This window comes from Platalea leucorodia (assembly GCF_965183815.1).
Source record: "Platalea leucorodia genome assembly, chromosome: Z".
Lineage (NCBI taxonomy): Eukaryota > Metazoa > Chordata > Aves > Pelecaniformes > Threskiornithidae > Platalea > Platalea leucorodia.
The window spans coordinates 29,996,894-30,011,529 of record NC_138858.1 but is presented as its reverse complement, the minus strand read 5'-3'; the positions used below and the strand labels follow the sequence as shown (position 1 = coordinate 30,011,529).

At 48.7% G+C, this 14,636-nt stretch overlaps 1 protein-coding gene across 1 annotated transcript in view; it reads right to left on the bottom strand.

Annotated features, from left to right (window-relative positions):
- The window catches only part of DMRT1 (doublesex and mab-3 related transcription factor 1), a gene marked incomplete at both ends in the record, with an annotated part of 60,127 nt that extends 56,377 nt beyond the window's left edge, over positions 1-3,750 (bottom strand). The window contains 2 exons of the mRNA XM_082336432.1: positions 503-686; positions 3,463-3,750. Coding sequence (XP_082192558.1) covers positions 503-686; positions 3,463-3,750 — 472 coding nt within the window. The remainder of the gene's footprint in view (positions 1-502; positions 687-3,462) is intronic.
- Between the last annotated feature and the right edge of the window lie 10,886 nt (positions 3,751-14,636).

The window sequence follows — 14,636 nt, the reverse complement described above, 5'->3', positions numbered from 1 at the left end:
GTTCATCACACCTGGCCACACAGAACAGATGTACCACCACATCAAGTCACGTAAGGTGGGCAGCTCTCTGCTGATGGGGTCAATAACATTACCTACACATTTGGCTCCTATACAATGCTGAAAACTCCCCAATTTTGAAGAAGATACACAGCCAGCCAACATGCAGTTGCCAGGACTGTGGCAGGAGCACATATGTTGGGAGAAAGGAGAAAAGCTCCTCATAAATCTCTACTTGCAGGTATACACCCTATTGAATTCAATTACAATGCCAGTCTATACCAAACTTATTTTGATTTTCAAATAAAAATAGCCAATTAAAATATGAAAGACTGATCCTGGGTTCTTCCCTTTTGCTAACTGTACGAACAGCGCAACACCGTTCTTGGAGAAGGGACTTGACAAGCCCGCCGCTGCAGGCAGGGGAAGAGGCGCAACAGCAGGCAGGCGTAAGCAACATCAGCCCTTGCCCCAAGCAGCAAGCATCGCTCTCCCAGCACTTTACCTGATGGTGTGCTCGCTGCTGTCATGGTTGTACTCGTCGAGTGCGTAGGGCTGCTGTTTTCCAACAGAAGACAAGAGCTGCCACCACTGTTCTTCTTAGCGAACGTCTCGGGGGCACTGGGCAGGGGCACCGGGTGGCTGATTCCCAGTTCCTCTTCCTGAGCTTGCTGCCTTCTCAGTGCAACCTGGGGACAAGAAGACAGATGTAGGGCATGCTCTCTGGCTTGAGCACAGTTTATAATGGCAACAGTGAGAGACTTGAACTCGAGGCTGTTTTTTCCTCTTGATACTCTCTGCAGTGCTGACAGCACGATCCAGCCAGTGGGAAGAGGAGGATATAGAAGTGGTTATAAAGCTATTTAAAACCAACTCTTTTTTCTGTCCAAACATATATGCACAAACCTATGAAATGCTGGTGCTATATACATCTCCCTCCAACAAGGCCACATGAAGACATTAAAGCTGACGGTATTTACCTGACACAGTTGTGCTTGGGCAAAGCATACCGTGAAAGGCATAGAGGGTCGCTACCCTCCTCTCTGCTGATACACAGCTGCTGAGGACAAGAAACTCATTTGCTTGCAAGGCTCTGCTATGTCTCTTCATCAGTATAAGGCATCTCTTTATGAGGGCTGATACCTGCAATCTGCTACTCTGTCCAAGCCTGCTGGGCTCCCTTGCCGGCTCTTTGCTGGAAATCTATCCCTTCAAGGGAATTTCAGCGCACAGTACACTGTACACAGAGAGCTATCGTGGCAGAAGCACAGCAAATGTAGGGAACCATCCTGCAAGCATCTCAGCCAGTGTCACACGCAGCAGACAGCTGGCCAGGCCTGGAGCAGCGGGAGCTCCCCGCTTCTTTCCCAACACTGATGTTATTCCATAGCTTAGCTGGCACTGGCAAAGCCCACAGGCACTATGCAGTCTGGACACGGGTGCAAACCAACCAAATTCCCTGCTTACTGAGGACAGAGAGGACCCCTTCTGCATCATCTGAACGGGCAGATCAATTCTGCGCAGCCTTCCTCCCGTGCCAAGCATGACGCGTTGTCCAGGCAGTAAACACGATGCTGGGGGCTTTACAACCACCGACGCTGCAACTTGCCAGGTGACGGATTTGCATCTGTATTTGAACCTCAGAAATTTGTCCCAGATTACAGACTGGGATCATGGGCTTTTCTTGCTGGAAATACTCCTGGGTAACTTGGACAGGACTGCCCTCCATTTCCATGTTCAACAGCAACATTTTTCTAATACAGATGCATAATACCATTAGAGAAAATAATAATAGCTCTTGCAATAGAGACATCCCAAACAGGGGGTGTAGACTTGCAAACGCCACGGGTAACTTTGACTTCACAAGCCAACAACCTTGACCTGCAAAATTCCACCAGCGCCAAGGGGCTTACTGCAGAAATATATCAAAAGGGGAAAAGACAGACTTTCAATGTGTAACTCCTACACAGATAAGGTTCAGTTAGGGAGGCTTTCAAAACCACTTTCAAACACTAGGCAGGGAAGAGAAAACCCCCCAGAAGGCCACCGCCAGGCCCCGCTAGCAGGAGGCATCCACCGCCCCACCGAAGCTGCTGGACAGCAGAACAGCCTGTGCAGAAGGGGACACTTGCGCGGGCAACACCCCATTTCGTGCTCCCTCCCCCGAGGCAGGCAGCAAAGGGATCCACGTTTATTATTCTGTGGTTCACACCGGGCAGAGAAAGCGCACGTAACTTGGGTGTAATAACAATTTCTGGACTGCCATGCCACCGACAAGGAGGAATTATCTAAATGAACGAAAGCTCCCCGTGGGTTCAGAGGACGTTTAGTATACCCGCACTGAATAATTAAATAAAAAAGCGGGGAAGGATTTCATCCAGGTCTGCTAAGGTTTTTAAAAATCTGTCAGCGGGACGTTCATTTCATGCGGGATCACGAAGCTCTAAGTGCATGTTAGTTGCAAACTGGGTCGGCAGGTCCGATAACGCTTTTACTTGCACCAGCAGTCCTAACACCTTCTCGTTAATGTGTCTGCAAGGGACTATTTCCACCAAGGAGAAGGTGGAGCCCCAGCCAGAGCTAAAGCACGCTGGTAGCCTTTACACTCCCAGGGCTCCTCTTAATGAAGTTTTCAAGGTAAGGATCATAAGGACTAATACAGCGGTCATTTACGTTGCCAAAGAGCTGTGACTTCAGCGGGACTACCTAACGACAAAAGTTATTCCTACACAGATCTGGGCGCAGCGTCGTTTCTTAGCGAACGCTGCTGCGTCCCCGTTCAGATTTAAGATGGCCCAGGTACGCAGCTACTTAGAGAGCTGCTCTATGCCAAATCAGGAACAACGCCATTAAAAAAAGAAGTCTTTTTAGAAAGGCACTCGACTAAAGCCACCTAGCATCAGGAAAGGTAGATACACCGAATCTGACACCACCGGCGGAAAATATTCCCGCTAACCAATTAGCGGGCTAGATTATTCACGATCTAGTTAAAAACAAGTTGAAAAGCGGCAATTTGACGTTAACTAGAAGTCTCCCCCCCGGAGGTTTCAGAGCAGATCCGCCCCCCTGGGGACCGCCGGCACGCTGCGGCTTTGCCCGCTGCCATGCGGCGGTGCCCGCCGGCGTGCGGGGCGCCCCGCCGCCCAGCGCTCCCCGCCGCGACCTAACCCTACCCGCCTCCGGGCATCGCCTGCTTTGATGCAGAAAAGAAAAACATTAACGTAAGACAGCGGGGAGCCTCATCAGTTTAGGAGGACGGCGGCCTCACTCCAGCCCGGGGCGAGGCTCCCCCGCGGCCGCGCTGTCCCGGCGCGGCGCTACCGCCCGGCTCCGGCGGGCACCAGAGCCCGCCGGGCGCGGAGGAACGGCCCCGCCGCCGGCAGACAGCACAGCCCGGCCCGGCCCGGCCCGGGCAGACCCCGCCGAGGCGGCGGCGGCCGCGGGGGGCCGCCCCGTGGGGCTCACCTGCGCTGCCATCACCCGCTGCCGCTCGGCGATCAGGCTGCACTTCTTGCACTGGCAGTCCCGCCACATGCAGAACCGCTTGTGCCCCTTCAGCGGCGAGGAGTAGCCGTGGTTGCGGCAGCGGGCACACTTGGGCAGACGCGGCGGCTTCTTCCCCGCCGCGGCGGCGGCCACCCCGTCCGCCGGGGCGGCCGCCATGAGGGCCGCCGCCTTCCCGAAGCCGCCCGCCTTCTCCCCCGGCCCCGCGGCGTCCGGGGGCTTGCTGAAGGCCGGGGAGTCACTGGGCATCGCGGCGGGCTGGGGGCAGCCGGGCGAGGGGTCGGCGCGGCTCTGCCCTGCCCCGTCCCGTCCCGTCCCGTCGCGTCCCGCCGCCCCGCGCGTTTTGGCGGGCGGCGGCAGCCCGGCGTCGCCCCTCCCGCCGCGGCCCCCCCGGCCGGTCCCTGCGGCCGCGAAGGCCTCTCTCCCCCGCGGGGCAGGCGCCGGGGGTGGGGGAGCGGCCACCCCTCCCTCCCCGCTCCTCCCTCCCGCCCGGCCCGGCCGGCGGCGGCCGCACGGCGGGGAGCGGCGGCTCCCGCCCCGTCGGGTGGGCGGCGGGGCGGTGGGTGCTGGCCCGGGGCAGCCCCAGACCCCCGGCTTCGTGCCGGAGGCACTCGCGGGCCGGGCTCAGCCGCGCTGCCCGCGGGCCCGGCACGACAGCGCGGCCCCCGCCCCGCCGGCGGCGGCCCCGCGCCGTCCCGCAGCCCCGCGGCCGCACGGCCCTGCCTGGCGGCGCAGGGGCCGGCGCAGGCCGCGCCGGTGGCGGTGGCCCCCCGCCGTGGTCCCGGGGAGCAGCCCGGGATGCAGAGGCCGTTATTGAGCCCTGCGTTCCCCCGGGCTGGGCAGGCCGGCGCTGGTTAGGTGCCAGCGTGGCCTGGCCCCGGGAGAGCTGTGACCCCCACGTAGGACACCCGAGTTGCTGCAGCTCAGCTGCTCTCCTTCGTGAGCCCTCTGGCTCCTTGCTGGGCTGCCGCTCTTTGCAGGTTACCTTACTGTCATGTCCCTAAATGGGTATAAACAGTCTTCGACCAATACCTGTGCGGGCAGGTGATCCCCACAAACACAGACAGACTGCGGTGACAACCCACTAACCATCGCCCCTGGAGCGGGTGTGGGCGGCTAGAGCGGGTATGCTCTGCAGAGGATGGCAGGAGAAGATGCTTTTTCTTTTCTTTTTTACATAGGCTCCCCTTCCAACTTGGCACTATGTGATTTATAGACCCATGCAGCTCCACAGATATTATTTACAGTATTAATATTTCCTCTGTTACACCTTTAAATCTTTCCGGGCCCAACTTTAGATGACGCTATCTTCATGCTGAAATGAAACTATTAAATTACATCTCAATCTAAGATGAATGACAACTGTCAAATGAGTGACTCAACAGAGATGAAGCAGAAAGCACCTGAGATTATGTGAGGCTGATTTATAAAGATTGCATAAAGATTTCTATAACCCCAGCTTCATGACTCAGCATATCAGATGGTAATAAGTTACAGTAGGTAGAAATTTATTTCTGCTAGCCAAGGAAAGCTTCTCTCTCTTCGAGATCAGCTATCTCCCAGCTAATTCTGCTCAGACTGAGCCTCCCTGCCGGGAGCAATCAGTGCCTATCCCAGCCTGAAGAAAGTCCCAGATCCTTGCTGCTTGGTGCTTTCCATTAACATTCACTAAATTACATTTAAAGAACTTTTCCCTTCATGGCACAACATAGGAGACACTTACGGCGCTTTCCACCCTCCGGAGAGACCACATTAAGACACTGCTGTTAAGCCCTGTTCTCAAGCAGCCGGATGGTCCTCAGGTGAGACACAGCAAAACCTGCGTGGGCTTGGCGCAGGGGTGCGACAAGCATTGAACTCGCAGAAACTGAAACTTTCCCTTTGCGTCGCTTTGCTGGGATTGACATGTCTGGTGTCAATAACTGCACGTTTTCCTGCAAAAGAGGAGAAGATGAATGCAATGTCTAGTGGAACAAAAATATGATTTGCCTATACACCTAATGGTGTATATCACTAACATTGAAGGAGGTGAACAATGCAGACAGTCATGCTTAGCTTCCTATATTGAAATGTGGAATTCCTCCCTGCACGAAATCAGTTGAGATCTTCTCGACTCGTAGGGGCACTGATCAGGCTCTGAAGCTGCTGTCTAGGAGCGAGTCTTGAAAGCGAAACTCCAGCTTGTGAAGTTCTATGCGGGGCTGAGCACACCAAAGGGATGTTGTCGGGTGCTTGAATGCAAATTGCCTTGAAGTCAGTTGAAAATGAAAATTAAAAAGGAGATGAAAGGAGGCTAAATCAAAAGAACAAGAAAGGCAAAATAAAATAAAAACCCAAAAACTGAGGTATGAAAAGGCAGGAGAAGAAAAAACACATCAGAAATGACAGGAGGACGAGGAAGAGAAAAACTGGAAGGAGTAAAAAAAGAGAAAAGAGAAGAGAAGCACAGTGCATGAGGCAGGCAAAGACAGACAAAGGAGAAATAATAGCAGTCACCAGCTGCTTATATATGACTTTTCACTAGGAACAGACAGCTCAGAGATGAATCACAAGATGCAAAAAATGCAACAGTTCCAAGAAGAACATTAATTCAGCTGTCTTTCGTATAACTAGTATTTTCTACTCCTGCTTTTCAGGCTAACTGCACAGATCTGTTTTATCCATAATGTTACAGAACCAATTGGTGAGGAACAAAATATTAATGTTGCTAGTACCTACCTAGTATTTTGTGTTCTGGGTGAATACCACCAAAATACTTAGATGCCTGATGAACACAAGTACACGGTCGATCCTTTAACGATGAATTGCTTTGGTTTTGCTAGGTAGTTGCACTCTGAGTATGGTTTTAGCGTGTAATGTTTGTCTCAGATTTTTTTAATGGATGTTTGGTAAGGATGACAACACATTACTGGATTTGACATCCGTTGGAGTCATGAAGGAACAGGAGACGGTTACAAACTGCCAGCAGTTCTAACACGAACCAGAGCAATCTCACTGTAAGTCTTCAGGAAATCATAGTCATTCATTTAATGTAAGTCTGGGCGTCTCTGATTTGAACCCGGCGATGATGTCAGTGACTAAACATCACTGCAGTTTGCCAGCACCTTTGGAAATAACTGTAATTAATGTTTCTGGTGAAAAAAAACCATAAGAATCACAGAATCATTTAGGTTGGAAAAGACCTTTAAGATTATCATGTCCAACCGTTAACCTAGCACTGCCAAGTTCACCACTAAACCATGGCCCTAAGCACCACATCTACACCTCTTCTAAATACCTCCAGGGATGGGGACTCAACCATTTCCCTGGCAGCCTGTTCCAGTGCCTGACTACCCTTTCAGTGAAGAAGTTTTTCCTAATATCCATCCTACACCTCCCCTGGCGCAGCTTGAGGCCATTTCCTCTTGTCCTATTAATTGTTACTTGGGAGAAGGTAGTTGTAGAGTGATAAGTTCTCCCCTCAGCCTCCTCTTCTCCAGACTAAACAATCCCAGTTCCCTCAGTGGCTCCTTGTGAGACTTGTTCTCTAGACCCTTCACCAGCTTTGTTGCCCTTCTTTGGGCTCACTCCAGCATCTCAATGTCCTTCTTGTAGTGAGGGGCCGAAAACTGAACATTTGAGGTGCGGCCTCACCAGTGCCGAGTACAGGGGGCTGATCACTTCCCTAGTGATCAGTGAAGAAGAATCAAATGACATCTTTGCTTTTTTTCTAGATAGCTGATAGTTATCGTTTAGCTTTAACTTTTTTGCATAAGTCTTTAAAGTACAAAATGTCATCTGTTAGTGAGTGACAATCTGTCCTTTGCTGATGCATGCCTTTGGCTGATCCCTTGAACCTTGCCAGAATGTTTTATATTTGCTTAGAAGATCATCATTTTGAGGGACAGATGTGAGCAAGCCATGTCCCCACCACGACATTTGGCATGACCGAGCATCTCAGTAGAGAGGTCACAAATTAAAGAGGACTCAATTCTGGCACCATTGCCTGGAAAGTGAGGACCTTTCGTTTTACAGAAGTCTGCAGGGTTGAGTGCATTTACTAAGTCCATCTTAGAGATCTGCTAGATCCGACTCTGTTTACTATTTTTTTTTTGCTGTCAGTGTGTCAAGCCAGAGGGTTGTGCCCCCTTTGTTCACAGCAGATCTTTTTGACTCTCACAGGTCATTTTATAGAGTGTATCACCAGGACTGGTTGTGGATTCCCACCAGAGCCTCAGCTGCAGGAGTGGTGAGGGACAGAAGATAAAGCATTCACACTGCTGGTCTGCATTGTTTGAAAACATCAATGTGTCCATAAACACTCTGCACATTTAGAACAAAATATCAAAGACAGCCAGAGGGAGTCAAGCAAAGGAGGGAAACGGTGCCAGCACGTTCCCCTGAGGGACTGATGGGGCTGGGAAACTCCTCACTGCCGGACTTTAGTGCTTGCCTGCAGCTTTGGGTGTCTTGGCTGCCCTACAGCCATCCAGTTAGCAGAATAAACAGGTGTACAGCTACCCCCATCTCCGGTCCTGGAGCTATGTTAGTCCACACGTGTCATTTACTCATGTGAGTATCAGCTTGATATCAGCTGGTCTGCTTGTGCGAGTAGCCTCCCATGCAAACGTAAGTATTTGCTGGAGTGACAGACACGATCATGATGGCTAAACAGATTGAAACGATATTTCAGAGAAAATCCAGTAGGTGGCATAAATAAGCCATGCATGTTTTGCAGTTTCACTTGTATACTTGTGCCATTCTCCTCTTCCTTCCATTTATTCCTTATTTTAAACCTCCTTTAACTTACAGGAAAGCTGAAGTTTTGTCCCTTGGCTCTTAAAACACAACCCCACAGGCAAAGTTTTGTATTCCAGGTGGAGAATTTTCTTGACACTTTCTGGCAGCATATAGCTTTTTTTTTTTTTTTCTCTTTTTGTGTTTGTGTTTAGGCAATTTCTGTTTTCAGGTTATACCTCTAGAACTGCCTGCACCACAACAAAAGGTAAGGGTTTCTTAGGACAGGCAGATCCAAACCCAAACCTTGCCTTGAAATGCCCAATGTTTACAAGAGTTTAAAATCAGCCCTAGAGTCGTTGACACTTCTCTGTGATACTGTCATAGAGTGTTGGCACCAGCAGCATTACTCAAGATCAATGAAATCTGATAAGCCACTGATGGCTGTTGCCAAAAGTCCATTCAATCAAGCTGAATCTTCCATTCAGACATAAGATTTCAAGTGCTTCATTCTTCCTTGCTCCAAAAAATGTTTCTAAGGCATGGGGCCTGTAGGTGTAGGGAGCCCCCTGTGCTACTTGGTCCTCTTCTCCTCAAACATTTTTTTCCTTTGCTGTCTTGGTCTCCGGGGCTCACGTTCACTGAGCTGCCACCAATCGGCTGTTTGCTGCTTTTCCTCGGTGAGAGTTAGGAGAGTCCCTGGAAAGGGTGTCCGCAGGCTCTCACCAGTGAGCTCAGGGATGTCTTTCTTCATCAGTCTGAAAAGCTGCTGTGCCCAGCTCCTCTTGCAGAGAACACTGGTTGTTGGCAAGGCGGGTCAAAATGTGTACGCTCCTCAGCACCCTCAGTTCACGTTCTCTTGTCTTGGTGCAAATCCAGGTCCCCGGGAAGATAAGGTGGGACACCCATCCAGGGGACCCTTCTCCAAAGGGTGCATGAAGGGATGTTGGCAGGGGGTGGGGAGCAGCATCAGCCGTATCCCAAATTAGAGAACAGGGCTGCCACAGCAGGTAACATGCCTTAATGGCCATTGAAGTGGGAGTTTCATTCACACTGTTTGCCCGTGTTCCCCTGACATGTGGAAAGGGAGCCTCCACATCAGTCACTTCAGATGAGCTACAGCTGAGAAAAGCCACCAGATAGATAGTCATAATCTAGAGTTTAATGGTCTAAACATCTGGATTATGGTAAAAATTATTTATGTAAAAATCTAGAAAACCTGCCTGTAACAACGGGTGGCTCTTCGCCTTCATAGTTGTGATCCCAGCCAATGACACTGGCCCACAGTGCTCAATAAAAACATTATTCACTGGAAACAAAATTCACTCTGTTACATCATGCCAAGTACAGTACAAAACCAAAGCAGTTTTCAAGTACAATGAAGCAAATAGCATGGAGATACTTAAAAAACGCATATGTTTGTCATGTCACCACTGTGACTAGTTTTACCATTAACAGGGATAAAGAAAAGAAAAAATTACCATTTTTTCCACTAACACCTACATTCACCATTTTCTCATTTGTTCATGCAAGTCAGAATCATTTCATCACAGATTTAAAGGCTGAAGAGAACACAGTGTCAGCTCCTCGGAAATCTCAATCATTGTTAATAATTGACTTGGATAGCTATTTGGAAGCATTATTAGGTCCGACTTATAAAATAGAAGTAAAAAAGTGAGTGTGGGGAAACCACTGGACTGCTTCTTCTCAGTCTTCATTGTTCATTTTAGGCACACTTAAAAATTAATTGGATCCAGTCACTTAGAACATTGAAGACTCTTGCATGACTCATTAAGCTGACATTTCTAACATTTGTAATTCACACTGTAAGAATGATAGAATCACATAAGCCATCTATACGTTCGAGCTCCTTCATCAGGGTAGGCCTACTGCAGAGAATGCCCTTAGTTTTGAATATCATCATCAATTCAGCTCTAAGACATCTGTAATGGAGCTGAGTTTGATAGAATGCCAGAGTGTGAAAAACTAAGCTCCAGCCTTTTAAAAAATAGGCAACACAATTAATTGCTACTTTTTTATTCATGGTCTTTAATCTTTTAATGGATACAGTTAAATTCCCACTTCATTGAGCAAGCCCACTGGTATTTAAAGGAACAAATAGATCATTTCAAATTATAAAGCACTTGCTTTATTACCTACGCTTTCTTTTAAATTGTGCAAGTTTTTATTATTTTACGTTCTTGATCTTCAGTAACCTAAAACTGCTGGAGATCCACGATTGTGAGGGATGGTTTTGTCTGAGGTAACTGAAGGGGCAGTTTTTGCTGTGTCGATTTATTGGCTGTCTACTTTATTTAACAATTTGTGCATTATTATTTGTTGCTCCTAATTCTGATGCTTGATAGAAGCAAAAGTATTGTTACAACAGTTCCTTCTGAATTTATTTTCTTCTTTTTTCTTTAAGTCTGAATAAACAGAAAGTATCTTTTTCACATAATATTCTGCTCTCAGGGGGGCACATTTCATTCTGTGGGACTTCCCATTAAAATCAGTCAGTGTAGCACACCTGTCTAAGAGCAAAGTTTTGTGCTGCTATTCCCCCATTTCTTCCCCCTTCCCATGTGAAGTCTTTCAAGTCCACTGAGGAGGTGCAGGGCAAGGGGGGCAGGGGTGTCAGAATTGCCTCCAGCTGCAGCTGAGATCTTCCAAATATTTAATCGAAGTCGAATGACTGTTACTTAATCAGCCATGCTGTGAAATTACTTGATGTGAGCCGCTGACTTTTCGCCTCTCCTAGGCTGAGAAAGAGAGAGAGAAATCTTCCCTGTTGGCCTGACTCTCTGCCCCGCAGCCTCTCCCATCTCCCCTTACCACCCCGGAGCCTCCAGAGCAATCAGGCAGTTCAGAGGTGGTCCCCGAATGCTGCAGAGTATTGGGTCTCCCCATCTCCAAGGGCTCATGGGCTTATCCCTCCTCCGTGCCAGGAATCCAGTTCGGGGGAAGGACCTGGGAGATCTAGGTCCCAGGGGAACTACACCTCTGAAGTGAGGCTTTCCTTAGTGCTATCAAGATACAGATAATCAGAGCACTTAGATAGTTGGCATCCTTAGGTAATAGTTTTCTTCTATCATCGCTTGCATGTCAGTCAGCGGTGTCAGGTTGATGATCTCTGTACATCTTATATGCACATTGGCTAATTAGGAGTGATTGAGTTTCTCTAATTTTGTTGGCTAGAAGGTGCTAAGGAAGATGACACATTGTTACAAATTATTTCAACTGTCAGGCTATTAATTTTAATTAGGCTGGCTTTCTCTAGACACGGAGATGCTTTGTCGGGTGATGGGAACATTGTGTGGAAACTAATTAGTCAGACATCTTAATTTTCTGTCATCCCTATGCAAACAGTGTCTCTTGCAGGTGCCAGAATAAAGGTGTTTTGAGCCCAGCTCAGCCATCCCAGCTAAGTGCATGCAAATATTCACATTGCCTGAGTGAAATCTTTTTAAATACCCTTAGAAATTGTAACAGATAACACACAGTAAGGTTGAGAACAAACGTAACTTCACTGCATGGTTGTTTAAGCTATTATTTTCTCTTACCTTTTTTTAAGAAGCTAAGGCATGGAGATTGCCTTTTCACTACTGGAAGGAAGCTTCTGTGAATTCACAATAATGAGGTCTTAGAAGGTTGTTCATTAGGCACCTGAAGGTTCAGGATGGCAACTTAGGCATCCTTGTGCTGTGTTTTTGTTTAACATCGAGATCGACACACTCAGCTCTGCTCAGTCACAGAAGAGGATCAGGTTTGCTGCCTGTGGAAGGCAATCAATCAGCTATTTCAGGTACTTTCAGGCCATCTGTGTTACATTTCGGGTGAAAGTCTTTGGGATAGCTAGTTCCTCAGCTCAAGTATTTCTGTGTTGGAGCAGCATGTCCAACCCAGCTCTTCTTCGTGTCCCTCAGTAATAAGGCATGCCAGCAGCGGACCATGGCATCCTCTGGGCAGGCCCATGGTAGATGATGATAGCCTGTTTTCCAGGTTTGTACCTGCCTTTGAAGAACCTTTTTCTTTCAGGCTTGAAGAAAATAATACACAAACCTTTCTGCAGTTGGAAGAGAGTTTCAGCCTTGATCCTCGGCTGCTCTAAGTTAGGGCAAGTGTCCCTTTTGATCTGGCTGCTGGCCAGGGGCGGGGAGTGACATGTTTGTGCGTTTATCACACTTCAGCTGGAAAAGGCACACTTGAACACCAGAAACATGTCTCCTGCACCAGGCTGCACAGCAGGTGAGTTTCTTATCCTCAGGAAAATCATCCTGTAATTTGAGGGAAACTGTAATTCCTGGAGAAGAGGTAGATCTCAGAGCCTGGGTAGCAATCCTAGTATCTCTTGCTCTTGCGTAAACCAGTTCCTCACAAGCCAAAAAATGCTACCGCTAGAGATTTCCTAGAAGGTAATGTCAGGCTCCTGAACCTCTTCCATGCTGATTTGGTAGAAGAGCTGTAGGGGTTTCGTGGTGTAGCACAAGGTTACATGGCGAGGTTCCTTTTTGTGTCTATGGAGCTTACGTTTCTGTTAGCAGGTGTTTTGCAACGCTCGTGGCTTCTTCTAAAGGCAACGCTAGGGCACAGGCCACATAAGTTTTCCATCTCCTGATCCCAGATCTCAGGAGAATACTGCTGGGTCTCCTTGTAAACGCAAAACTCGGGTAGAAAGCAGTGGGCTACTCTTTCAGTGTTAAGTTAGTTAGAGAAAATAATTACCTAAGACCAAGACTTGCATATATTGGCTCGAACATGACGGCCCTGAAATGTCAGTAGTTGAAAGGGGGGTATTAAAAGAGGAGGAAAATGAAAGAAGCAATACCAGAATGCTAAAAAGAAAAACCAAACCAAACCCCAGTAACTAACTGCTCTGCCAGAGGCTGGTGGCTTTCCTCCGCCTGCGTGCAGCGGCGCTGGGTTTATCCCGTCTGCCGGGGCCTCCCTGCTGGGCCGAGCAGGCGGCGGGAGCCCGCCGGGCCCTGCCGCGGGGCCTGGGCTCCCCGGCAGAGCAGCGGGCCCCCGCGGGCCGCCAGCGCCTGGTTTTCCTCACGCAGCTGGAAGGAGGGGTTTTCAGTCTCATCCGTGGCATGTCTGCAGAAACTCACACGCATACTTACCCATTTTCATATAGCTACGCCTGTCTCCTTTGTCTCCAATTCTTGACCCAATTCTAACTAAATACAGGTTGTCGTACGAAGGGCAGAATGGGCTATTATCTTGTGACACAACACACAGATGGTGACAAGCTCATATTCATTTAAAAACTCACCCAGGATTCCCAAGAACCAAACCCCGTTTGTTGCAGAACTTTCTCACCTTCAGCTATATCTTTTTGCTTTGCTGCCCCTTTGCAAATCATCTGTACGGCTTGTTATTTCAGCAGTCACATGCTGTGGAATGTTTTAATTCCTTATTTACAGGATTTGTCTCTGAGCAAAACAGAAGTATCCTTTTAAGCTTCTTCCTTATTTTCAGCTTCCAACTTGTAAACAGCTGTTGTTTTTTGGGTTGACGGTGGCAGCCTTTGGAGCCGTCTCCCTGGGGTCAAGTTGCATTGCATCTTCCAGGGCCAGGTGCCTCTCTGCTCCGTCTGAAGCGGACAAAAAAAATGCACAGACCATTTGCCCTCATCACCCTGCCAACTCTGGTCCATTTTTGCTCTCATTGCACTGCCAGCTCTTACTTAATTCACTCTCTGGCAAGTTCTCTTTCAGCATTACAGATTTCTAACTTTCTCTCACTCCCACAAACTTACATTATTTTTCCTCAATTGTTTCAGTCTGATTTTCCTAAACCAAATCTCATTTTATTATCATCCTGTGTTTATAATCTCTCTGAATCTCTTTGTAGAGCTATTCTGCTCACACTCCTCCCAAATCAGCATCCGCTACAGAAGGCATTAACATGCTTCTTGCTCCTCCTGCTAGGCTAGTGATGCAGATTAAACCACCACAATAAAGGGCCTCTGAGCAGATATATGTGGTTGGACTGGAAAATTCTCATGATAAATTTGCAAGAACGAGTGCACGTGGAGAGGGGGAGCCATTTCCTGGGCCAGCCCTTGCCTGCTCACGCCTCTGCAGTGCCAAGAGGTTGTAACTGCCTGGCTCTAAGTCTCGCTCACCGCTGGGACTGGAGAAAAGTTGCGCTTCTGGCCCCAGAAAATGCCCAAGAGCAATGCAGGGGCACCGCAGGACGACTGCCAGAGACAGCAGGTGGCTCTTCATGTCTCAAAGAAAGGTGTGATACCATGGCCAGGAAGTAGAAAAGGATCTTTATTAATCTGCCTCTTCATCATGGCATGCAAAAGAAATGGCATATCTTCATCTCTGTGAAGTTAATGTGGCTGAGTGAGGAAGGACAGTATTCCTGGGGGAGCTTGAGCCACTCTTTCAACTCTACAGCTAGCCAAAGCT